The 25,466-nt window shown below is 60.9% G+C and overlaps 1 protein-coding gene across 3 annotated transcripts in view; it reads left to right on the plus strand.

Moving 5' to 3' along the window:
- SCUBE1 (signal peptide, CUB domain and EGF like domain containing 1) overlaps nucleotides 1-25,466 on the plus strand; it is a 136,198-nt gene that overhangs the window by 34,089 nt on the left and 76,643 nt on the right. For all 3 annotated transcript variants that reach the window (XM_086712082.1, XM_086712083.1, XM_086712084.1), the window contains one exon: nucleotides 16,059-16,193. In XM_086712082.1, the coding sequence (XP_086568208.1) occupies nucleotides 16,059-16,193 (135 nt within the window). The remainder of the gene's footprint in view (nucleotides 1-16,058; nucleotides 16,194-25,466) is intronic.

Genomic DNA, 25,466 nt, shown 5'->3' on the forward strand with positions numbered 1-25,466 from the left:
GAAGCCTGGGGGGCAGGTCAGGCTGGAGCTGGGAGGGGCGGACTTGAGGGTCAGTCTGGCCACGTTCGGTCGGGACGCGCGACAGCCGTGCAGATGGAAACGGTGTGTAAGTTCGGAAGTCGGCGGAGTAATCAGGTCTGGGCGGTGGGGCGGGGGTGGGGGGGGGCGGGATATGAGAGTCTGGAGCTCCTAGATGGCAGCGAAAGCTGGATTCGATTCATAGAGATCTCACGAGCAGCTGTCCTGAGCTCACTGTCAGGAAGTAGATGACATAGTCCCAGCCCTCAAGGAGTATAGGGAGCGAGCCTGCCTAGCTTTGGATCCCGGATCGATCACTTACTTGCTTTGTGACCTTGAGCAAGTAACGTCACTTCTCTGGGCCTCCGTATCCTCATCGGTAGGGCGGGGCTGCGAGCGGTGCTCGCTGCGCAGGGATGATGCGGACACGGAATGAGGCGAGCTTTGTACAGCACGTGGCACGGTGCCTGGCACGTGGCCGAGGGCTCGACGGGTGTGAATTACCTAATTCTCACTTAACCGCTGGTGTGTGAAGCCAGCCTACTTTGTAAAGAGAACCGATGACTTTCTGAGCTGGACCCCGGGCCGTGGGTGAAGCCCCTTGGCCGGGGCCCACGCCTCACGTTCCACGCGGCGCCCCTGCCGCATATGAGCCGCTGCTCCCCGCCCTCCCCGGGTCAGAAAGCTCCCCCCATCCTCTTGCACTGATGCTTGCCCCTGTCTGTTGACACGGGGCCATGTGGCCTCAGCGCTTCCAGTCCCAGCTCTGGGCTGCGTACTCCTTTTGTGACCTTGGACACATGCCACCTCTTTCTCAGGCTCAATTTTGTTCTCTGCAAAACGGGCATGATCCCTGCCCTTTCGGATCCGAAGGGAAGATAGATGTGCAGGTGACCCTGCGGGCTGCCAAGCAGAGGCTCAGGAGGAAGAGGAGAGGGGTCCTGGAGGCCGACGGGGCCCAGGAACCCAGCTGCGCCCGTGGGAGGAAGTCGCTGCGGGCGCCAGATGCTCCGGGTGGCGGCTGGGCCTTCCCTGGCAGGATGAAAGGGTCGCGCTGCCTAGGCCCTTTTGAAGGCACCCCCTCTCATCCCGGAGGACAGCTGGAGACAATGTGCTGCTCCCTCACACCCCTCACGAAGAAGGTTCCAGTTGCCTCTGTTTATTTGTCTTTATACTTCAACAGCTCAAATGCATTTCTTGCTGGGAAAGAAACGCCGCCCACTTTAGTGTGAAACTGACGAGCTTCGCACAGTCACAGACACCAGTGTTTTTTAAGGTGAACTCCAGAGGTCTCTTCCTGTTCTCTTTCTCTGTGCCCCACCCTTCCCCACTCTTGGCCCACATTCAGGTGATGGGAACACGCCTGGTTGGAGGGACTTGCCCTGCCAGGACCAGCCAGAGTCAGGCCCGCTCCTCCCCCCAGCTTTTTACAACTGTTCATCTGGTGGAGGTTCTTTAACCTGAGAAAAAGAAAAACGCTGGAAACTTGTGCATCATTATAAATGGGCTTCCTTCTTCCCCCCAAACCACTGTAGAACTAGGGGTGTGGGGAGGGGGGTTGATTCAGACCCAGGGGCGTTTTGGGGGTAGAGTGAGCTTGTGTGGCCTCCTGCCTACACCCAGCTCAGGATGGGGACAGGGAGGGGTGTGGCGAGCAGAGGGGGCCAGGCGGTGCTGGGGTGGAAAGGCAATGTCTCGGGCCCGGCTCTTCGGACCATGGACTTGTTTGGGGGCTCTGGAAAACTCCCCACCTCTCCGAGCCTCAGTTTCCCCATCATCTGTGAAACAGAGGGGTGGGATGTGCCCGGTAGCTCTCAGACTTCTAGCAGCAGACCCCTTGAGTGCGAGCCGACTCCCGCAGTGGTGGCACTGCCCTGGCTGCAGTGGGAGGGCAGGGCCGGCAGGAGTGAGAGCCCTGCTCTCTGCAGAGCACCTGCTGCAAGGGGGCTGCTGGAGCACTGTTTGGAACCCCTAGCCTGGCTGTGGTGTCAGAGCCCTTCCTTAGCCTCCAGCATCTTGTGATTCGATGACTCGGTGGCATGGCATGTCCTCGAGGACAGGGGTTGAGCCCACTGCTCTGTCCTCCCGGCCTCTGCCAGACGCAGCCCCTGTCCGTCTCTCTCTCTGATTTTCCCAGAACTGGCATCTCCAGCCGGCCAAACAGCTTTCATTCCCCTAAACACACCGCCCCATCCTGCCCAGCAGCATCCTTGCACCCATGCACCTTGTCTGTCCCCGGACAGAGCCCGCCAAGTCCATAAGCAGATGTCCCTTCTGCCCGAACCGCCCTTCCCCCTGCTCTTCACGGATGCAGGGCTGACTCCCACTTGTCCCTCAGGACTCGGCTTGGGCCTCAGGCCCTCCAGAAGTTACACACTCCTCCCGTGGGCGCCCACAGCCCCCAGGCTTGTCACGGGACCTCTCTGGGGCCTCCCCTAATGCCTCAGGAGGCCCCTGGAGGGCGAGACTCCGGCATGACTCTGCTCTTTTCCCCAGGCCCAGCACAGGCTCATTTGTGGGATGGGGGGAGGACAGGTGGCTGGAGACGGGACGGAATGTTTGATTCTGACCATCCAGAGGAGCACGATTTGATCGTGGTGGGTGCACAAGCCTGCCACAGGGGCAGAGCATCAGTGCGCTCAGAGCTGCAGAGATCTGCTGCGGAGGTGTCCCCCGCAGCCCGTGGGACTGCGGCGCCCTGTGTCCCCAACCCCACGCCCAGCCCCTGCTGGTCTCTGTTCCAGACGAGGGGAGATGGGGACCTGGGAGTTGACACATGGGGCCTGGCTCCCAGCTCCCTTCCTAGCAGCATGTTGGGGGGCAGCTGTCCGCTGTCACTCCAGGGAGGGGGCTACAGAAATGCTGCGAGGTGGGCTGGGTGGCCAGGGCAGGGACCGCATCACCGTATGAGGCCAACCTTCCCGTTGGTAGGACCCGGCTGAAATCGATCGTCACTCCCCCTGCGCCAGCCCCACCGTTGACCAAGTCTTGATTTGGGAGCCTGGGGAAGAAGTCCTGCTCTGTCCCAGGGCAGAACATGCCAAGTCCATAAACAGCAAAGAAAAACGCCCAGTTGCAGAGGACGCGACGGGCCGGCAGACTCTTTCCTCCATCTTGTTTGCGGTCTACGTGCCAGGGGCTGGGTCAGAATCTGAGCAATAAACAGAAACTAAGGGTCCTGTGAAGACTCCTTAAAAATACTCTACCAACCAAAACAGACACCCCAAACCAGAGATGAGCCATGTGCCTAAAAGGGGGCATCAGTCAACACGTATGAGTGTCCCAGAACCTCCAGAACCTCTGCCAACCATCTTGCTTACTTTGGAGCCGCCTGGGCCCTCGCCGGGGTTTGGGGTCACCCTGGACGTTTGTTGAGCCTGACTGCCTCTGGACAGATGTTGCCGTGACCCTGCTCGCCCGGCACCACAGGCCCGGCCCCGTGTTTACGGTGGCCGCTAGCCAGCCCCGTGTATTGCCGGCTCCACCATCCCTCCCCGTCACCCGTCTCGTCCCAACCGCGTGCGGCTGGAAATAGACCGGCTAGTAGAGACGCCCTGTGCCCAGCTGTGACGCCTGCTTGTGGGACGTGGGGAGCCACGGCAGCCACCCAGCTGCTCGCCCGGGGTCTTCAGCAACCTCCTGGGCTGCCTTAACAGGGGGAAGAGGGTCCCATCTCACAGGCCGACTTTCCCTCCCTTGGCGCACCCGCTCACTGGCCACCGAGGGGCCAGACGCCCGTGCAGTCATTTGGGACAAGCTTTAGCGGAGGTCCCCCCTGAGCGGGGTCTTCCTGGGGCCCCTGTTGCCGCTGGGGAGTCACCACCTCGGCCTGGCAGCCAGCCCCCCCTGTGGCCTGGGCTCCCCCTGCCATGCCGGCCAGCCGCGCCTTTGCTCCTCGTGCGTATTGAGCCCGTCCCGGGGTGCCTCGCAGCCCTGTGCTCCCCCTGCCCAAGGGGCCGGCGCTCTCTCTTCCTGTCCCAAGCACTCCAGTTCGGCCTTCAGGGGGACTTGCCTCCCACCCTGCGTTCGAACTGAGGAGTCACAGTGCCCCTCACGCAGGGCTGAAAAGTTCTGTTCACGCAGCCGTCTTCCGCCTGTGTGCCGATTATACAGAAATGTTAAGGGAGTACAGACTGCACGGAAGGTAACCCCCACAAGCTCCCCACCCGCCCCGCTCTGCGGTCTTCGCGTCCCCGGGTTCTTGCCCGTGTCGTCTGCATGCAGCCCTGACTTTCCGCGGTCATGATCACGCACGGATGTTTTTAGGCTGCTTTCCCGGTGTTCTGTCAGAACTTAACTCGCTGTTGACGCGTAATCATGTGGCCAAGAGGTGGGACTGTAATCAAAGCCCGGGATGTGGGCGCCTGGCAGCCTGTGGGCGCTGAGAGCCACTGCTGCTGTGGCGGGCTGGTTAGAAACGCCTGGGAGGAAGGATCTGTGATCTCTGGGTCCAAAGATGCCTCCTGAGTGCCCTTATCTGCCAGGTCAGGGGGTCCTGAGATGATTTTCGTGGCGTAATTAATGCTAAACCAAGTATGGGACGCAGCTCACCCCACCGGGACCGAGTGACAGGGCACCGGGTGGCGGGTAGAGATGGGGTGAGGGGAGGAGGCGTAACAGGTGCAAAGCCTAGAGGTGGGAGAGGCCTAGCCAGGCAGGAGAGTGGGCTCGGAGTACGGTGACACATAAGAGGGTAGTTTCCGTCGGCTAAACGCCCGAGACCTGGAGATTTGTGTCTGCAGGTGCGAGCATGTCAGGGGTCCCCTTCGGCTGCGCGTCGGGCACATCCCAGACTCAAGCCTGCCTCCCGGCCCCCCTTCCACAGCCACCGGGGCCCCACCCACTTCTGCAGACGCACACGCGCACACACACACACACGTGCATCTCACCACATCCCACCACCGAGCACATCTTTTCCCCATGCTTGTCCGCACGCGGCAGAGAGAGAGAGAGACCCCTCCGCCTGTCAGTGTGGCCTCTGAGCCCTCTCACACACGCTCTTTTGTCCTGCAGCCCTCCACCCCAGCCCCCACCCCCACCCCCACAGTAGTTAATCCCTCCTGATTCCCCCACCTCTCTCTCCCTGGCCGGGCAGCTCCCTGAGGGCAGGCCTTGCCTTGGCGTTCACCGCGCCCTCATTGAGTGAGGGCGTGGACGAACGGACACACGGGGCTGATCACGGAAGGCTCTCTGCGGGAAGACGTGGGCACTAGGAAGGGACTTCGGAAGAGGCAGCGGCCGGCGCAGGCAGGCTCCAAGGGGCAAAACCAGCAGATTAAGGGCGTCCCGTGGGGAGGGATGAGAAGCGAAACACTGGCAGTCTCTGGCTGGGACTCCGCCTCTGGGAATCCATCTGAAGAAAAGAAACCCTAAAACGGAAAGGGCTCTACGTGCCCTGTGTCCCTCGTAGGGGAGTTTACTAACGGGGTCCGGAACAGAGACAAGCGCACCAAGTGGTTGGGCGGGGGTCGCCTGCCGGCTGGACAGACAGCAGGTGAGGAGGGCACCAGGGATGAGCCCCGGAAAGCGCTGCTTTCAGTGAAGGGCGAACAAGCAGGTCACATACAGAGAGACCCGTTTGCACTAGGAGAACATCGGCCCACGAGAAAAGGCAGAAACAAAATAGATGCCTTTGGTTATGGTCGCAGCCAGAGCATAGGACTGTTGACCCGTTTTTTTCCCACTGTTTTTCAGAATTCCTTGTAAATTCAAAATCTTAAATAGCTTTGTTGGACAAGTGATAGGGAGCCGTGCTGCGTGTCTTGAGGGGAGAAGGGCCCCAAATGGGCTAGAAAGGGTGGGCTTGACCACGGGGAGCCGTGGTGGTCTCCCAGCACGTCAGCCACCCTCGGTGCCCCCTTTTCCGGGGAGCCCCTTTGGTGCCCACACTCACCCCTCCACGTCCGCCCCCTTACAGCCCCTCTGCCATTTTCTTAAGTCGGCACAAAACCTTTTCCCATCCCGTTGTAGCTCCATGGCCCACCCAGGGCCTGTCAGCAAAGGACCACTTAGTGTGGGAAGGAACCAACTAGTCCACAGCAGGCCCGGTTAAGGCACCGTGGCCGTTCAGGGGCGGGAGCCCGCGGGGCCTGGGGGCCCCACCTTCACGGAGAACTTCCGGCGGTGCTGACACTCGTGGGGAGGACACTGGTTTTTATACTCAACAGCTTTGAAAAAAGCGGAAGAAACCGTAGAGTTTAATCGGGAAGAATTGGTCCAGAATTCCAGGCAGTACCGAGGCTGGGAAGCACGTGCCGGGAGTAAGTCACGTGCCGTGGCCAGCGTCCGGCAGGAAGGACTGTGTCAGCCGGGTGGCCTCGGGAGCTCCGGGGCCCTCCTGGGTCCGGCAGGCCGTGCGTGTGCCCGGCCCGCCCCACGCACGGGCCCGAGGGGGAACTAACCGCATCCAGAGGGGCCTGTTTTATTTCTGAGGATGTTCACGAAGAATCCGTCAGAGCCTTTCCCCTTTCTTTTCTCACGGCTTCTCCCTTTGGTTCCGGGATTTGTTTGTTTGGGTTTCCTCCCCTTCCCCCTTCCCAGTCCTCTGTTCTTCTCCCCATCAAAAGAAATTTTTAAAACTCGAGTGCCTCCCACAGACGTCCGGCCAGGATCGTGTTCACAGCTGGGCCGTCAGAGGCCCGAGGCTGCAGGGATGAAGTGTCCAATTCCCATCCTGGCACCGGCGCGCGCGTGTTGTGACCGAGGGCGGGCCGTTCGCCGCTCGAAGCTCCTGGTTATGACGCTCCCGTTGCCTCGGGCCGAGGCCCTGGGTGAGACGCTGTCACGAGCGCACCTGGCACCGAGCAGGAGCTCAGGGCACACGGCTCCCCTGCCGCCTCCTGCAGCCCCCCCTCCCGCCCGTGCTTGAGACGTTAAAGGAAGAGCTGGTCTTGCCGTGGCGGTGTGGCGGAGGCCAGGGCGGCGTCCCTCAGGAGCGCGTCCCACCGCCTCCAAACCCCCGTCCCCTCTACCTGCTTCTTAAAGCGCTGCCCACTTAGAACGGCTTTTCTCTGGCCGAAGACGTTTGTCCTTGTACCGCTGAAGGCACTGGCGAGGGAGGAGGACACCGGACGCCGTGGGCAGGGCTGACGTGGCAAGAGCCCTGTGTGGCTTCACTTGTTCATCGAGCAGCAAAGCTCACAGGCCGCCAGCATCTGAGGACGTCCACTCCTCCTCCACCCCGATCCCACCCCCCCTCCCCCCCGACGGGGCTCACTCCCAGGCAAGGCTGACGCGGGTGAATAAACGAGCACAGCTCTTCTCTGACCAGCCCTCACTCGCCCTCCCGACCGGCCCGCAGCCTCTGCCCCCCGGACCCCCCGGGCAGCACTCAGGCTTCTCACTCACCCAGAGCTGCTTCCTTGGCTGGATCCGGGAACTGGGTGTCGCCAGGCAGCCCCTCCGGGGCCACACAGGGCAGCCCTTGTGGGACAGGCCGAGAACCAGGGCCTCCGGGCCAGAGCCACCGCCCCCAGCCACGTTTTGTAGTTGTCAGTCAGTCACTTGGCCCACGGACGTGGCTTATGTGCCTCAGGCACTATGTCAAATCCTGAGATACAGCAACACTCGAGACAGCCATGGTCCTCCCTCTCGAGGACTCTGCATTCCCTGGGGAGAGAGCGACACAGGCAGAGGTGTTTCCCCCGGCGTGGACGGAGCAGTTCGCTTGGGCCTCGCCGGCCAGAGAGGGGAGTTTGTGTTTTATTCGAAGCCGACGAGGAATCCTTTGGAGGCTTTCAGGCAGGGGATAGCGCAGCTGGTTGACACTCTCCAGGGTGGTTTAGCGGGGTGGTGAGACCAGGGTGGAAGGAGGGAGACCTGGGATGCCACCGCTGTAATCCGGGCCGGAGAGGAGGGGAGCTGGACCCGGCCACCTGAGGGGAGGGGGCGGGGAGCTGGATCTGCAGGCAGAGCTGAGGACCACACCTGCTAAGGGCTTAGAGGCGGGGAGCGGGGAAGGGAGGGCTCCAGGATGACAGAAGCCACCGTGAGCTGTGCTGCCATTGGCCGAGATGGGGAAGGCTGAGGGCGGGGCCAGGCTTCGCTCTGTTCTGTTCCGTTCTCACAGGAGGTCAGATCAGGAGTCCAGCAAGGGCCGTGTTAGGTTTGTCGTGGCTTTGGACATCTGGGTCAGCCGTTGATATCTCAGCCTGAGGACAGTGGAGCAAGCGGGCCTAGAGGTCTTAGCGGCATTGGCAAATAGGCGGCAGTTAAGGCCGTGGGACAGGGTGACATCTCCCGAGATCGGAGCCCAAGAGGAGCGCAGGCCTCGTGGACCTGGGCCCCACCGGGGCACAGCGCCCAGGGCACCGTGCTCCCAAGGCTGCTTTGCAGGAGGTTGTGCCCACAGAATGCAAACATGTTTGCCAACCATGTGTCTGGTAAGGGTCTAGTGTCTGCGACACACAAAGAACTCTCAGAACTCAACAGTAGAAAGACAACCCCGTGTAAAAGTGGGCAAGGGATTTGAATAGACACTGCTCCAGAAAGGATGTACCAACGGACGGCAAGCACGTGGAAAGGTGCTCGGCGTCATTAGGGAAACGCGAGTCAAAGCCACGATAAGGTGCCATGTCTCACCCACCAGGATGGCTCTCGTTTTAAAAAATGGAAAACAGGAAGTGTTGGCAAGGACGTGGAGACATCGGAACCCTCGTATTTTGCCGATGGGAACGTGGAATGGTGCCACCACCGTGGGAAGCAGCACGACAGCGCCTCCAGAAGTGAAACGTGGAATCACCTCATGACCCGATGATGCCGCGCCTAGGTACCCACCCGAGAGAGTTTAAACGTGTTCACTCAAAGGCTCGTACGTGGCGTTCACAGCAGCGTGTGTCCTCACAGCTAAGGAGGGGGAGACCACCCGGACGTCCCGCAGCTGGTGGACGGGTAGACAAAACGTGGTCTATCCGGACGATAGAATATTATTCAGGCATAAGAACGAATGACGTGTGCTCCGCCGTGGGGACCTTGAAGACGTCATGGGGTGTCAGAGAAGCCAGACGCGGAGGACGCACGCTGTATGGCCCCAGTGGTTGAGAGGTCCAGAACAGGCACATTTGTAGAGTCAGAAAGTAAACTAATGGTTGCTGGGGGCTGGGGGAGGGGAGAATTGGGATTGACTGAAAATGGGCACAGGGCGTCTCTTTGGGGTGGTGGGAAACGTTCTGGAATCAGATCTTGGTGCTGTTCACACCACCTCGTGAATGTGCCAAGAACCACTGACCCGTCCTCCTTAAGGTGGTGAATTTTATGTAACGTGAGTCGTATCTCGATGAATGAAGACAGAGGTGGCACGTGCAGAGGCCGGGGCTTGTCCCACAGCCCGAGCAGGCCACACACGTGGCTCTGAGTCCAGTTCTGAGCCAACGTGAAGCCCCTGATAGACTGCGGTCCCCCAGACAAGGTGACAGGGTGGTAAGCTAGCCAGAACCTGTGTCAGGAGGGAGCAGTTCCGGGAGCTGAAGCTGCTCTGCTGAGGCCACACTGGGGGCTCCCTTGGACGCAGCTTGGTGTCACTTTCCGGTGTGGCGGGGACCTTACCGTCCCCTGGGGCACGTTCACACCTGTGATTCCCCGAAGCCCTGGCAGCGGCTTTGTGCAACGGTTGTTAACGTTCACTGGTGGCGTGTGTGTGCCAGGCACCGAGCCGAGTCCTTCACTGCATTAGTTCCTTTAGTTCCCCAGACAACTTAAGGTGCCTGTTATCCCCGTCTTGTGAAGAAGGAGACCAAGGCCCGAAAGGGGGTAAGTGACGTGCCCCAGGTCACGCAGCAAGTTACTCACCGAATCTTACACCCCAGCTGGTGTGACCTGGTAGGAAGAGAGTTGGGACCCGTGGGCAGCGGTCCCAGGGAGACACCGCAGAGACAGCGTGAAGAGAGCGGTCCTCAGTCGGACCAGGCAGCAACCTCCAGGCCCAACCCAGGGGGCTCAGGGTCAGAGCAGGGCTACGGCGGGGGACCGTGTGTCTTCTGCATACGGCTGACCTGCTTAAGAGTCAGGCCCCCCAGAGAAGGCCCAGCTGATGCCCAGACCAGGAAGCGGAGAGGTCCCGGGAGGCCCCGTCACACCTCCCCCCTGCCTCTGCCAGCACCTCTGACAGCTCAGGGAATGTTCTGGATCTGGCAGAACCCAGGCCGCAAAGCTCTGAGACCCGTGTGTATTTTACCCGAAATCTAATCCATCTGGTTCTCATTTATTTACACTTAACTCATCAAATGTAATTTTGCAAGAGCCGCTCGATGGCCAAGAGGCTTTTGTGCCTAAGCCTCCCTTCTGACAGGGGCCAGGGGAGGGTTGGGGCCTCAGCCCTCAGGGACCAGGAGGGAGCTCTCAGGGTTGGAGGTCAAGTTCGGTTCCCGCGATGGGCCGGGGCCTCTGCCTCTGTCCTCGGACCCTCGGTGGGACCTGTGGTGTCGGGGCCAGGCACGGGGTCTGACACATAGTAGGCCCTTGGCAGCCACGAGAACACGGGTGGGGCCCGGGCAGAACACAGAGTCTCTGTTTCGAATCGTGAAATGTTCGTGGGAAACACAAAGCAAGCAAAGCTGGGTCCAGAAGTAATTTTTAGTTATTATAAATAACTGCAAACCTGGATTCTTGGTCCAAAGGAGGACAAACAGCCAGCTATTAATAAAAATAAACAGACCTCATGGGCAAACCGCAGCCCTGCCTGCAGAGGCCTTTCGGAACCAGCTCAACCTACAGCCTGTGGGCGTCGGCTAGAGAGCAGCCGTCCGTCGCAGCCCGTGAGCCCGTCTCAGACGCAGCACTCTGGTGCTCGGGACCGGCGGGCCCACCGAGCAGACATGGGCCGGAGAGCCAGCTGAGGGCTGTCTCCCCCCGACCCCAGCACCCAGACCTCCCGTCAGGCGCTACGGTGTAAGGTGGGGGCACCTGACCCCAGAGACCCCGCTCGGACTCTGTCTTTGGTGCCGAGGTGCCCTGGCCTCTTCCGACTAGAACTGGTCACGGCGGCCACTGGGATTGGGAGGGGAGGCTGGGGGCCCGGAGGCCTAGCAGAAGCACACAGACTGTGCCTTCGGGCAGGAGTTGAGGCCCGACCCAGGGCTGTGGCACAGTAGTGGAGGCAAAACAGACGGGCAGGGTGGTGAGGAAGTCGGCATCCTTGGCCACTGCTCGGGTGGTGGGAGGGACAGAAGGGGGCTGCTCAGGCCAGGGGAGGTGGGCAGGGGTAGGGCAGGGCTGGAGTGAAGCCCCTCTTGGCACCCTGGTCTGCCTCCCACCTTCGGTCCTCCCTCAGCCGTTGGCTGGACGAGTGAGTGCTCACCGTACCCCCGGACGCTGGGCCTCAGGCTGGGGAGCAGCCTGCACAGAGCGGCGGCCCCATGTCTTATCCCAGACTGCACTGGGATGGTCCGTTTCTGAGGGTGTCCCTCAGCCCCGCCGGCCAAGGGCCCCCTGCCGCCGTGGCCAGCCGCAGCTCAGTGTCCCCTCCCCTCCCCTCCCAGCACCCTTCGCCTGCTGCCCCCACCCCAGCCCAAAAGAGTCAGGGGCTCTACCAGTCCCAGTGGCACAGAGATGTGTTTGTGTGTTAAGGCCGGGGGCTGGGGGGCGGGAATGGAAGGGTGCTGCAGGCTGGGGCCTTCCAGGGAGTGGCCCGGCCGGGGCAGGCAGCCCCTGACAGAGGGCCACCCGAGACCCTCGCAGCGCTGCGGCTGCTGGGGTCGTTCCTGCACAGTATAGTCATCAGCTCTTCCATTGCCAGTTAAAAGAGTTTCCCACTAGGAGCCTCAGGTCTGCCCCCAAACCCACAGGGCCTCCTCTCTGCTTTATCGCAAAGTCCTCGGGCCAGGGTGCTCCCTGCCTTCTGGGAACATTCCAGTGTGGCCGCAAAAGCAGATGAAGGACCATGAGCTGCCGGCAGGATTCAGAGGCAGAGCAGCCCCTGTATCCCACCCAGAGCCCACTCAGGCATCGTGCAGCCTGGATCGGAAACAGGCTTGCTCAGGGCCCTCACTGCACGCAGCGGGCTCAGCCTCTGCCCAAGGCCATGGCGGTGGCGCTACTGTGGCTTGTCGGGCTGCGCAGACATCTTCCCTGAGGACTGTCCCCTCCCCCGGCAGCACCGGTGAGAACGGGGGCCAGGGGGACCCGGACAGAGCCGGGGTTTGTGAGGGCCCTTGGGGTCTCCTTGATGGGGGGTGTGTAGGCTGCACAGCTTCCAGAACTCCTCCTCTGCCCCAGCGGTCGCGGGCCCTTCCCCATCTGTGCCCTGCCACGCCCCTTCGGCGAGAGTCGGCTTCTGCGACACCTCTTCCTGCCCCGGCCTCGGGTCACAGACCTCCCTGCCGCCCCCGGCCCGGCCCTCCACGAAGCCTCCCGCCTCTGCTCAGGTCCAGTACGGCAGCAGCTGGGTTCACTTTGGTGCCCTGGCGGCCCTTGGGGAGCGTGGCACGTAGTAGGCGCCCAGTGTTTGTGGAGGGAACTGATGAACGAAAGCCTGTTGGGTGGTTCTCAAAGGCAAGAACTTCCGTCTGGACAAGGAGGGAGAGGGCATCCCAGGAGGAGGTGGGTGTGATCACAGGAAGGCAAGCGTGAACAGGGGGCTATTCCGAGAACAGCGGAGATAAATGCAGCTGCGGGGAGCCCCAAACGAGCCCCCTCCGTGTGCCCAGAAGGAACCGGGACAGCACGCCGCTCCAGGGGACTGGCCTTTGTGGGTCGCGAGCTCCCCATTGGTGGCGAGTGCAGACACACGTGTGCCATTCGGTTCTTCCTGCGGACACTTGAGCACCCGCTCGGTCTGACCGTCAGCGGGGCACAGGGATATAAAGACTCAGGGCTCCCTTCAGCCCAGAGCAGAGACACAGGACGACTGAGCCCGAGGTCCGGGGCAGAGCAAGCCTGGGCACGGGACGAGCACAGTCTTCCGGGCGCCGGGAAGACTTCAGAGAGGAGGAGCGTCGGAGACACGAGCGTGTAAGGTCGGGGGTGGTGTGTTAAGCAGAACTGCTCGGGGAACCGGCTCTCGTCGCCGTGGTTGGGCTTGAGGCGTCCTCGTCGAGAGAAACCAGATCGCAGGAGAGCGGGGAAAGGCCAGAGCCAGAGCTCCCAGGTGTAGGCTCCCTCCTTGCCCCGCAGGACCTCTCATGACAGAGTTTTCTGAGTCCTGAGGGGGCCAAGGAACAATGTGTGCTGGGCTTGCCCCCATCAGGAGGGCCCAGGGGCCGAGTGTCTCCCGCAGTGCTGTGCTAGGCCTGGCCGGGGCCTCCAGGTGAACCCAGTCTGCCCGAGGTCGGTGGGTGGCCGACCCACGGCCCCAGCTCCTCCAGCTGGTGCCTCTTCAGACTTGACTGTGAGCCCCGCGTGGAGGGCTGAGCCACGGGGGTGTGAGGGGCATGAGGTGGGCATCAGGCCCCCGATCCAGCCCTTAGAGAAGCTGGTGACGACCGCAGGCTCCCCGAAGGGATGGTGAGGCTGTGGTTTCCTGCCCGGCTCGAGGGAGGCCTGTGTTGGGACCACAGTGGAAAAAGGGCGCAGAGGGGGCCGCCCCCTTCCCTCCCTGCTTAATCCTGGGGCTTTGTCATTTGGGAGCGGGGAAAAGAAATGTTTACACGGCCTTGCATTTGTTTCAAATTATTCATCAGTGTTTGAGAGTCATTGTTCCCTGCTAGTGTAAACAGCACTGTCCCAAGGCACAGCCACTCTGCCAGCTCCCTGAACTTCTGGAGATGCGTGCAGTATTAACTGCCCTCGGGTTCCTGGCTTCCAGTGAAGGGAGATGGGCCGGGCCAGGCGGGGGGCTCCAGGGAGCTCGTTCACGGTGGGGTCAAAGCAGCGCTTTCTCGCCACCAGTGCAGCATTTGAGGGCCTGTATCTGGTTTGTTTTACCAACTGAACCTTTACTAGGGCTGGAGAAGCCAAGGTGCAGAGCAAAGAAGCTGAGAACCATGGGAAGAACAGCAAAGCATGTGATTTGAAGGGGGTCTGGACCGAGTCCCAGAAGCGGGTTTCGCTGTGATACGTGTGCCAGCACCGGGGTGCAAGTGCCTCAGTGGCGTGTCTTTGGGACAGGCCCCGTGTTACCCACGGCAGGCTGGCTCCGGCGTTGCGTTTGCATCTGGGGTTCCCAAACACGTTCAAGGCGGCACCCCGCTCAGGCTCGTGTTAAGAGTAGCTGGCTCTTCGTAGCGTTGGTCTCGACACACTTTCTGGCACGGCCAGCTGAGCGGCGGGGCAAAGCCACGTGCTCGGGAGGTGAACGGCGGGTCTAAGTCCTGCCTCTGCCCTGAGCAGCCGTGTGACTTTGCTCAAGTTACTTTGGTTCTCTGCGCCTCAGTGCCCTCACCTGTAGAGTGGAGGCCGTAACACAGCCTGTCGCTCAGGGTTGCCGCAGGGGTGGAGCGCGGGGATATTTGTGAGGCCCCCGTGCCTGACGCATAAGGAGCCCTCGAGGAATGTCAGCTTCGCGTCGTTATCGGTAGGATGAACAGGACTCGGTCCCTGGCTTAGAGCTGCTCAGGGTCTAGTGCCGGCGAGGGACAGACCCCCAGAGGCAGCCACCCCTGGAGGGGAGGTGCCCCCCGCAAAGGGGGCACTGGCGGTGGCCCTTTAGGGAGCCGTCAGTGAGTAAGACTCCGTTGAGTGGAGAAAGGTTTTCAGAATAATCCCTCTGTGTCATTTCCAGCTCCCCCGGGACCCCACTGTGTCTCCTCTCAGCAAGAGCCACCTTCCCCACTTCAGCTGTAACTGCTCGTGGCTTTTAGAGTTCAGAGTCCTGCCTCCCTCCGGGCTGCCACACAGCTGACATTTGAGCTTGCTAGAGAATAATGGCCTGCCTCAGCATCGGCCTCTCGGCGGCAGCCATGTGGTCTCCTGGGTGGTGAAGCGACGTGTTGTCCCTAAGCCTCAGTAGGACCCAGCTGACCTAGCTCCAGGGCTCAGTCCTCTCCTGGTTCAGTGCAGGTCAGTACTGGAAGATGGCTGTGTGAAGGACAACTGTATTAAAAGCTTACGGCCAAAGTGTGTGTGCGTGCGTGCGTGTGTGTGTGTGTGTGTGTGTGTTGGGGGCCAGGGGATTGGCTAGAAGTGGCTGGTAGCTCACCTTGCCTTTGTGGTTTCATACATTTGCCTGTTAAAATGACGATACAGACACGGCACGTTAAGGTTTAAGAAGCCCATCTTCCGTTACACAAACTGACAGTGTAAGGGGTTATGACTTTGGTAATTGAAACATGCTGTTCCGTTCAAGCCCAGAACTCCATAAAGACTCTTTTCAGCCAATAGCCGCCTTTGTGCCAGCAGCCTCTGGTCAACGCCGAGTGTCAGCCCTGAGGTCTCTCTCTCCTAGAGAGCAGGAAAGACCGCTTAGAGGCCTTCTGCGGCCGTCTTGGTGGCCAGAGGTCGGGGCCTTTTAAAAAATTCCCCATTCTTAGACGTTTGAAGTCCCATTTGTGAGGCAGAGAGCAGGCCGCGGGGTCTCGTGTTACTGGTTGTAACTCTGAGGTAGGCTTGAAGACGGAGGGGACGGGAGAATTTGCTTGGCGAGGCTCCGTGGGTTGGGGAAGGGCAGTGCAGGCTGCGGTCTTCCCGGAGAGGGAGAGCCCAACAGGATCAGTGAGACCACGGTTTGGGAGTCGGACTATCAGGTGGGACCCGGGACAGGTGACTTGGCCCCTCTGGGCCTCGGTTTCCTCATCTAGCAAATGGGCTAATACCCGGATCTGATCTACAGGGCTGCCGTGAGGATGAAAGGAGTTAGTACGGGTCGGATGCTTAGAAGAGCGCCGGTCGCGTAGGTTACCGACAGGCAGCTGGCGTTACAAGCATCGTCACTACCTCTACGGAGTACCTCCGCGGAGTACCTTGGTGGAGTACAGCCCCGTGCAGTGTCTCTGCGGAGTACCCGGCCCCCCTGCGGGGTGTAGCCGCGGGGTCCCCCTGTGGAGCGTCCCCAGAGTGCTGCCGTCTGTGCAGCGCCTTCTGGGCAGCCTGGGAAGCCGGTGGCGTCTCACTTCCGGCCCCAGGTGCGATTTCTCCCCTCCCCCTCTCCGCCTCTCCGCCTCTCCCTGCAGATGTGGACGAGTGTCAGGACAACAACGGTGGCTGCCAGCAGATCTGCGTCAATGCCATGGGTAGCTACGAGTGTCAGTGCCACAGTGGCTTTTTCCTCAGCGACAACCAGCACACCTGCATCCACCGCTCCAACGGTGAGTGCGGCCCGTGCTGACCAGGCACACGCCCCCCCCCCGCCCCCGCCCCCACCCCCCGCCCCGTAGAATCCGGCGGCCCCTGGAAACCCCCTTCTCCACATCTCGACTCCGGGGGCCTCAGGGTCAAGGCGGGGGGCGGGGCGCGGTTTGGCGGTGGCCTGAATGGCTGTTTTGTGCTTCTGGTGTCGGTTCTGCGCGGGGCTCCTCCCAGCTCCCGCCCACCGCCCGCTACACCGGGACTGCTGGTGTTCCTGGTGTTTTTATGTGGAGGCGAGGTGGGGCCACAAATGGGCAGATGTGACCAGAGAAGCTGTTTTCCTTTCTGGGCTGAAGGCCGGCTGTGGCCAGGAAGAGTGGGGCCCCATTCTCCATGGTCCCCTTCCCCAAGGTGGGCTGGAGGCCTGAGCAGGCCGAGTGCCAATTTCCTGGTCTCTGAACGTTCACCGGGTCACCAGCCAGCAGAGGGTCCCTGTGGTCGGGAGCCTGCCTCCCTCTGGTGGTTGGGTGGGATGGCAGGCTGGCCCGGGGCAGTACAGAGGGACTGGGGAGCACTGGCCAGCCGGAGTAACCTGCAGACAGCCCCAGGCTGGGACAGAGCCTGGCCTCCAGCCAAGCCTGGCAGTGAAGGTCCACGGTATCAGAGGAGGGGTGGTCAGAGTTTGGGCCCAGAGAAGCAGGACTGTGAGGTAGGACAGCTGGCCAGAAGGCAGGACCCACATGCGTAGAGGAGAGGGGCTTTTAGGTAGAGGGAACAGCATTTGCAAAGGCACAGAGGCATATCTTGCTTAAGTTAATGGCAAGGTCTGGAATCTCAGGGCAGGCTGCGTGCTGCAATGGAGTGGGCTGAGGGCAGGGGCGGGGACCGGCGCTCCTGGGGCCCGGCCATCGTGTGCGGTCAAGAGAGTAGATGGGGAAGGAGGCCAGGACAGCCGCCTGGCCCCGGCCTGAGCCCCTCCCCCATCGCTGACCCCTGACACGTCGGAGATACCGGAGGGGCCTCGGGGGGCCCCTATGAGGGCCCAGCCCGGGGTCCGTGGCACCAGCAGGAGACCAGGGAGTGGCTCACACTGAAACGTGGGGACAGAAGGGCAGGCCCCGGGCTCTGGCGCAGCCTGCCGGGCACGACTCCGGTGCTGCCGCTCCCTGGCGGTGAGCCGAGAACCTCAGCCTCCTTGTCCACAGCGTGGAGATGTGGCGGTGCCCCGCCAGGCTCTCCAGAAGGGGGGACGAGACCCTGCGTGTGCAGTGTTCTGCGTGCACTAAAGCTACAGGGGCTGCAAGGCGAGGCTGGGGGACGCTGGGTGTGCTTGTTATTTGGAAGCAATTCCTGAGAAAGAAAAGAAGGAAACAGTTAAAAGTCCAAAGCCCGGGATAGGGAAGCAGAGCCGTTTCACTGGATGCCTTCGATGCTCTGTGCTTGTTCAGGCGATTTCCTCAAGGACGCGACAAGCCCGGCGGTCCCCACTCTGCCGTGTCCCCAGAAGGACGTGGGCGCCAAGCTCTGCGCGCCCTGGTGCCCGCTGCCGCTGTGTCGTGCGGACTTCCCCGGGAGCCTGCGGCCGGGGCTGTGGGGCTGCAGGGCTGCGCGGTCCACCTGCCCCAGATGAGGACCGGGGGCCCAACCCGAGTTTTATAGGAAGCCGATTTATGGGGAAGCGAGTGCACGTTGGTGGTGAGGAGGGAGTCCTGCTTCCCTCGCGGAGGGGGGCTTTACAGGGCGACGGCTCTGAGCAAGCCATGAAGTCCCCGAGGCCAGGGTGGCCGAGCCTCTTTTCCCGCCAGGCGGTGTTGCCCTGTTCCTTTGAAGAGCAGCTTTCCCACGAGCGGGGTCCAGGTGAAGCTGTGAGGCCCCTGGTTGAAAGGAGGGTGCGCGGGAAGGGGGGACCGACGCGAGGCTGGATACAAGACCCCGGCCGCGTTCTGTCGGTAACCGGGACCCGGTTTGGCCCGGAGGCACTCGTCTGGCTAAGGACGTCACCGGACAAACCTCAGCAGCAGGCGGAGGAGTGGGGTCAGGGGACACATTAACGTGGAGAGCGGCCGGCTGGCTGCCGAGGGGTCATGGGCTTACTCTGAGCTAGGCCCTCACAGCAACCCGGTGAGGCGGGGATGTTATGACCCTGGGACAGCGGAGGAAGCCAAAGCAGTCCAGTTAGGAGACTCGCCCAAGGTCACACCATAGGGAAAGGGCGGAGTCGGGATCCCAGCGCACGTCTTCAGCTGTGATGTGATGAGGCCGGTCAGGAAAGAAAGAAGGTGGCAGAACAGACAGAGGTAGGCGGGCTTCCTCTTTGCGGAAGCCACACGTGAGCTGAAACAGAATGGCCAAGAGCCGCCGCGGGAAGAGTTGGGGGAAGCGTGCCAGGCGGCACGTCTGCAAAGGCCCTGAGGCAGGAATGGACCAGACTCGGGCGGAAAGCAAAACGAAGGGGAGGGCGGTGGAGCACAGTGAGCCAAGGGGAGAGGAGCCCAGGAGGAGGGGAGCCTGGCAGGGCCCGGACCCTGTGAGGCCACCAGAGCATGGGCAGGAGTTTAGATGGTGTGCAGAGAGGGCAGCTGTGGGAAGCTGGCTGAGCAGAGGTGGGAAACGTGCTGGAGGGGAGAGTGGAGGACTTCCAGGGCCTCTCAGATACTTCAGGGGCTGGGCCTCAAATTAAGCGTGCAGTAGAGCCTTGAGCCCACGTGCCTCACCTTTCCCAAAGGCCCTGGGGTGACCGGATCCTGACGCCAGGACTTGAGATTTAGCCAGAGTACAGATTTGGGGGCCTCAAGCCCAGTCTTTGTTAACCAGCACCAACCAGCACGTTGGTTAAAGAAGTCCCTTCTCTTATTAGGATTTTTGTGTCCATCTCCCAAGTTTTATTTTTTATTTTTTTTTTTTTACATTTATTTATTTTTGCGACAGAGAGAGACAGAGCATGAACGGGGGAGGGGCAGAGAGAGAGGGAGACACAGAATCGGAAACAGGCTCCAGGCTCCGAGCCATCAGCCCAGAGCCTGACGCGGGGCTCGAACTCCCGGACCGCGAGATCGTGACCTGGCTGAAGTCAGACGCTTAACTGACTGCGCCACCCAGGCGCCCCCATCTCCCAAGTTTTAAATCTGGGCAACGAGTCCATCCAAAAAGCAGCAGACAACTTCCGGGGTACCTCCCGAGGGGCGAGTGACAGCATTTCCAGGGCTCCCACAGGCCGTGTGGAAGGTCTGAAGAAGGCAGGCCAAGTGCACAGCACGTCTGCTGACTGCTCGTTAATGCCAGTGGCCGGAGACGGGCGCAGGTGACCCGGCAGGTTGCCTCCCTCCTGAGCCTCCGTTGGTTGTGACAACTGCCCGCCACGAGTGCATGCCGACCACAGTGATGCTTGTTGGAGCATCACTCAAAACTCAGAGTGCGTCGGGGGTGCAGAGACCTAGCTTGTTTTGCACCTAAATGCCCCCTGATCCCTGTTCCTCCCTGGAGGGCCCATGAGCCCAGGGCCATTTGGCAAATCAGACTCCTCGTGTCACCTGACTTCTAATGCCTGTCGGCGCCTTGGAGCCTGCCCCGAGCAGGGAGGAGAGCACGAGGTCTGGTTTTGATTAGAGGGGCCTGGATGCACGCACAAGGTCAGCCAGGGTCGGTCTGTGCTCCTGGCCGAGAAACGAGGGCCTGGGACTCCGCCCTTCTGAGTGGCCCCGCTTCCTAGACACCGGTGCAAACCCTGGCCGGAGGTATGTGGATCTGGCCAGGCCGGGGTTGGGAGTTTTAGGCTTTCAGCTCTTCTCCGTGGCCCCTGCACAGCCACTCCTGCCTGCCTGGGTCTCCTCCTCTGTAAATCGGGACCGGTGATCCCTCCCAGGCAAGTGAGGGATCCGTTAGGGAAACCCCGTGAAGCAGTCGAGCGCAGCGCCTGCCCCAGGGGAGGCCACTTGCAGGCAGCTTCTCTAGGTGTTTAGAACCCAGGCATGGGGCGCCTGGGTGGCGCAGTCGGTTAAGCGTCCGACTTCAGCCAGGTCACGATCTCGCGGTCCGTGAGTTCGAGCCCCGCGTCGGGCTCTGGGCTGATGGCTCAGAGCCTGGAGCCTGTTTCCGATTCTGTGTCTCCCTCTCTCTCTGCCCCTCGCCCGTTCATGCTCTGTCTCTCTCTGTCCCAAAAATAAATAAACGTTGGAAAAAAAAAAAAATTTAAAAAAAAAAAAAAAAAAAAACCCAGGCTCGATGTGAGGAACCCAGGCTCTGTCCCGGCACTGGGCGGGGGGTGATGAAGAGCTGTTGGGATCTGGGGCCCATCTCCTTCTCCTCGGTGCTTCCAGGTGCTGGTTCTGGTGCCGTCACAGCCCACGTTCACCCCCACTCAGCCCCTGGCCCAGCAAACGGTAACAGCCTGGGGGCAGCCGGTCCAGGCCAGTCCCAGCCTCCACCGCCCCCTCTGTGGTCACGTGTCCTGGGAGCCCAGAGCGGATGGGCCACCGAGGAGCCGGCACCTTCTAGCTCTCTCCCTCTCCCATGCCTGCCCATTTTTCGTAAATCTACATCACGTCTGTGTTCCACGAAGGTGTTTCCTCCTGAATGAACTTGTCTCTTCCCTCCTGGTGAAGAATTCTTTCCTTCGGTCTGAGTAGAACGGATTTAGGAGAAGAAGGTGTTCAGAAAGGCGTAGGTCTAACCAGCTGTGTGATGGCAGGCCGCCGTTTCATTCATTCGTGTTGCCCGGTGTCTGTCTGGTCCTCAGGATCCCCGTGTGAGCGAAAGCTGACATGGTCCCCTGTGAAGCGTTCGGTCTAGAAGAAGGACTGAATGCTAAATAAGGGTTGGAGTTGCCGTAGAATAACGAGCTGAGAAAGAAACGTTCTGGAGGGAAGGATCCGGAGCTCCTAGGGGTCTAGTGTTCGGGTCTGAGCAGGGGAGGTGGAGAAGAGAATGGTTTCACCAGCCTGGTGAAGGATTGCCCCCTTCCCGGCGCTGGTCCTCGGCTGCCACTGTTGCTGACACCGGCGGGCTGGAGAAGTCCATGCCCTTCTAAGCAGGAAGCCGTCCTGCACGCCTGCGCCCTGAAACCTCACCAGACCTTCGTGGTCTGATCTCTGGCGGTGGCGGTAGGCACCAGGGTCAAGAGAAGCGTCACGTTGTCCCCACAGTTGTGGGAAACAGCCACAGGCTCGCGAGGGGGCTTGAGGGGCTGCACATGTCACAGCCCAACCCAGAGGGCCCTTAGACACCCAAGGAGACCTGTCATCCCTGTGTCAGACCGCGATTAAGAGCACGGGTTCTGGGGCCTGGCTGCCTAGATCAGAATCCCAGCTCCAGCAGTCATGATCCACGTGACCTTGAGCAAGTCCCTCAACTCCTCCGTGCCCGGTCCATAAAATGGGGATAGCACAGTACCTGCTTCATAGGGTGGAAAAGATATCGCAAAGATCACTTGATACACGTGGGTTCTGATTACGGTAATCGGTCACAGATGAGGAAACGGGCCCAGAGAGGACGGGGCCTCACCCCAGGCCCACAGCAAGCCAGCAGCAGAGTCAGAGCAGGTGCTCCCTGGGCAAGGCTCTGCCGATGTGTGCTGGGTGCTGGCTGAAGCCTGAGCTTCAGCTGAGGGTGGAGGGGAGATAGGGAGTAAGTCCTCATCCTCAAGAGACCCCCTTCCCAGGGGCGAACAGGGACCCGGAGGCTCCGTGAGGCCACCAGGGAGAGGCTGGGCTGCCGCATGGCTGAGCGCGTGGAAGCCGGGCCGTGCTGCCCCCTTTCCCGCGTCTGATGCCCCAGAACAGGCCACAGGGCAGCTGAGCGTCTGTGCCCCTGGGAGGCTGAGCCCCCTGCAGAGCCAGGCTGGCACTGTCCCGGCAGCGACATCACGGGTTTCCCCGTGCACATTTACCGTTCCCTTAAATGCCCTCTGAGCCTGTTTAAATGCACATGTAAATACGGGTAGGAAACCCCATTGCCCTCCCACCGCCGGCGTTCCCTGTGGCACTTTCTCACAGAGCTCAAGACTTGGCGTCAGGGGCGACTCTGGTGCCAGCGAAAATCAGACGTGGGGCCTGGAGCAGGGAAGCTTGGCTTCCTTTGTGTTAAATAATGAATGATAGCACAAGCTGCATTTACTGTATGCCTACTGCACGCCGGACGTTTTCACGCACTCGCACATCACATCCTTGCCATGACCCCATTTTCCAGATTCAGAAGCTGAGGCACAGAGAGGTTAGGGAACTTGCCCAAGGTTGCGTAGCCATTGCTCTGCTGGTCTGGCCCCTAAGCCCAGGCAGACTACGTGGAGGGTTCTGACAAGGCTTGGACCCCTGTGCCTAGTCCGCCCAGTCGGGGTGAGACCCAGGAGAGGCCCCGAGGGACAGCAGAGACACCTCCTCGGCGTTCCCCAGACGTGAGCGTTCCCTACACCACACATGCCTCATTAAGCACCAAGAGTTTCAAACACGCTTTGTGGTGGAAATTTCCCGAAATGGCGCACCCGTTTCCCTCTCCTCTTCGGGGAAACAACCTGAGTCAGCCTGGCCTCTTTTCCCTACAGTTCGTAAAACCTTTATGAACTTCAGTTACCAAGACAGCCACTCCCCTTAAGGGCCACAGAATGCTCGTTAGTGTTTGTCCCCGTGCCGAATGTCCCCAGACACCCGAGCCGGAAATAGCCCTTCCCTTTTGACTTTGCTGTCGTCAGCCGATCCGTACTGCTGCCTCACAGCGGGTTTGCTGTGAAGACTGTGGTGGGGGCTCCACGTGCACACACAAGTGGGACGCTGGGGACTCCCAACCGGTTGGTGACGTGCCTGGGCTCTGCCCCCGCCGTTTGCCCCGTGGGAACATTCTCACGCGTTTGCCAGGTCACAGCCCGACTCTGGGTGACTGCGTTATGCAAAGATGGCCTCGATTGAGTTAAAAATTACTTTGCTCATTAGCTCTCTACAGGAAAGACTGTCAGAATCTGTTCCTTTTTCCTGTAGGCTTATGAGGGTACTTACCCAAGCGTAACCGGAGACAAGACGATAGGATTTTTCTAACTTTCCATTTTGAAATAATTACAGATTCATAAGAAAATGCAAAAAAAAAAAAAAAAACAGTGAAGAGGGGTCCCGTGTACACGTCACCCAGTTTTCTCCCACGGCCACATCTCCTGTCACTGGAGAACAGCATCTACACGGGGAAGCTGACAGCCGTACTGTGTATGCATACAGCTCTCGGCCGTCCCATTACATGTCGATTTCGCGTAACCGCCTCAGCGATCAGGAATTGACATCGTGGGGGCACCTGGCTGGCCCAGTCACTCGAGCCTGCGACTCTTGCTCTCGGCGTAGTGGCCAGCCCCACGTTGAGTGTGGAGATTACTTAAATGAGTCAATAAATCTTAGAATTATCACTCAATAGCTGAACGTCCTGCCAGGCACGCTGCGCCCTCTCTGCCTCTCTCCACGGGGGGCTGTACCAGTTAGTATCTACGCCCGCTCGCCTCGAGAGCAAAAGAGGCATGATTAAGTACGACAGGGCAGCAGCTACAAACTGGGACTGTCCTGGGCACAGCCAGACATACGGTCACCCTAATATTTCCTCATGTGAGTCCTTGAACCTTTCAAAGTAGGTGCCAGCTACCCCCACACGCAGATGCGCCCAGGGTCACGTGGCTGGGGGGGTGGGGCGCCGAGCCGGCACCCAGGTGGTCTGGCTGCGGATCCGGACCACCGCCGTTGAAAGGAACCACCACGACCCCGTGGATCACCTCTTCTCCGATAGGGATGGAAATTGGGTTCTAAAGAGAGGAGGGACTCTCTCGTCCAGCGTGCTTGCCAACCTGGCCTGGGGTTGTGTTGCCCGAGCCTGCACCCTGGGCATGGCATGGCGTGGCATGGTGTGGCATCCTGGGTGGTCAGCGTAGGCCCGCAGCAGTGCTGAGGGGCTCGGCCAAAGGGAACTCAGTTCCATCTGGGCGCTGGGAGCCTGGGGGAGGTGGAGCAGGCGGAGGAAGTCCCTCAGAGCGGGTGGCCCCTGAGGGAGCCAGCTGGTAGTGAGTAGGGCAGGCGGTGGGCAGAGGGGCCCCTGGGAGATTGCGGGGCAGTGGGGGTTGTGGTGGGAAGGGAAGGGTGAGAGGCTGCTGGGACCATCTGGGTCCGGGCCTGGGTTGAAAGTAACGGGTCAGAAGCAGCTAACCTTGAAAAACAACTCGAAGTGGACAGAACAGGCAGAGACAGGCAGAAACCCGAGACACAGGCCCACCTCATCCCTTCGTGGGCCTGAGTTCTGGAATAGTCTGGAGCGGGGAGGGCCCTCAGACACCACCCCCCTGGCGCCATCGGACTGGGCCTGGCAGGTCGTAGTGACGACAGGTCACGTCTGTACCGTGCAGGGAAGGGGCTCCGATTTGAGCCCCTCTGACGTGCGTGATGCTTCTCATATGTGGTTGCTTTTGATTTGGTTTCCAACCTAGCCTAGACTCCGGGTCTCTGGCCGCTCCCACCCCCCACCCCCCCCCCACGCTCTTCTCTTCCCCGTGGGTCACCCAGCTGCCCCTCACTGCCTGGCCCTTCACGCAGGCTGGCGTGGCCTCGCATCTCACACCGAAGATGCCAGCTCTGCTCTGGTTGGCCAGGAGAGCCTGTGTCCCAGCGGCCCCTCTTGCCTGTTGGAGAGAGTGCATCGCAGACCCTGAAACCAGACCCAAAGCGGATGCGAGTGAGAGGGTCAAGGCACTGTGCTCGGTGGGACTTTGGACTTTGCTGTGAATGTTGCAGGGCACCTGTCAGTCCTGGGGACGGAGCACGGTCCACACTTCGGGACGGTCACTAAGCACCTTGGGGTGGGCAGCGAGATAAAGCAGTTTTCCGGCAAGTGATGCTGGCGGGCGTCAGGGTCTAGAACTCACACAGGGGCAGTGTGGGCGGAGAGGAGGGTAGCCGAGGGGAAGAAGACAGAAGGGCGGCTGAGGGGAAGGTGACAGAACAGCGGTCAAGGAGAGGGTGACGGGGGGGTGGCCGAGGGAAGGTGAGAGGCAGGGCAGATGGGACTTTCTGCAGAGCCCCGCCCCCTCAGGTCTGCACTTTGGGGAGCCTGTTGCCCGAGTCACGTGGGTGCAGGGTATCTCAGCGGCGGCCGCCTCCGGACGAGGCAGGGCCTGGCTTCCAGCCACCCAAGGAGCCCGGGAGGGGAGCCCGCAGGCTCCGCGCAGGACCAGTCCACCACTGCTTCCCATGAGGCTGAACGTGCTCAGCACCCTGGCCCAGGGAGAGGCTGGGGGCCAGTGCAGTTGGCCACCCCCGTCGCCTGGTCAGCCCCGGCCTGGC

The sequence above is a fragment of the Puma concolor genome, chromosome B4 (assembly GCF_028749965.1).
Source record: "Puma concolor isolate L17-30 chromosome B4, mPumCon1.1.hap2, whole genome shotgun sequence".
NCBI classification, from domain to species: Eukaryota; Metazoa; Chordata; class Mammalia; order Carnivora; family Felidae; genus Puma; species Puma concolor.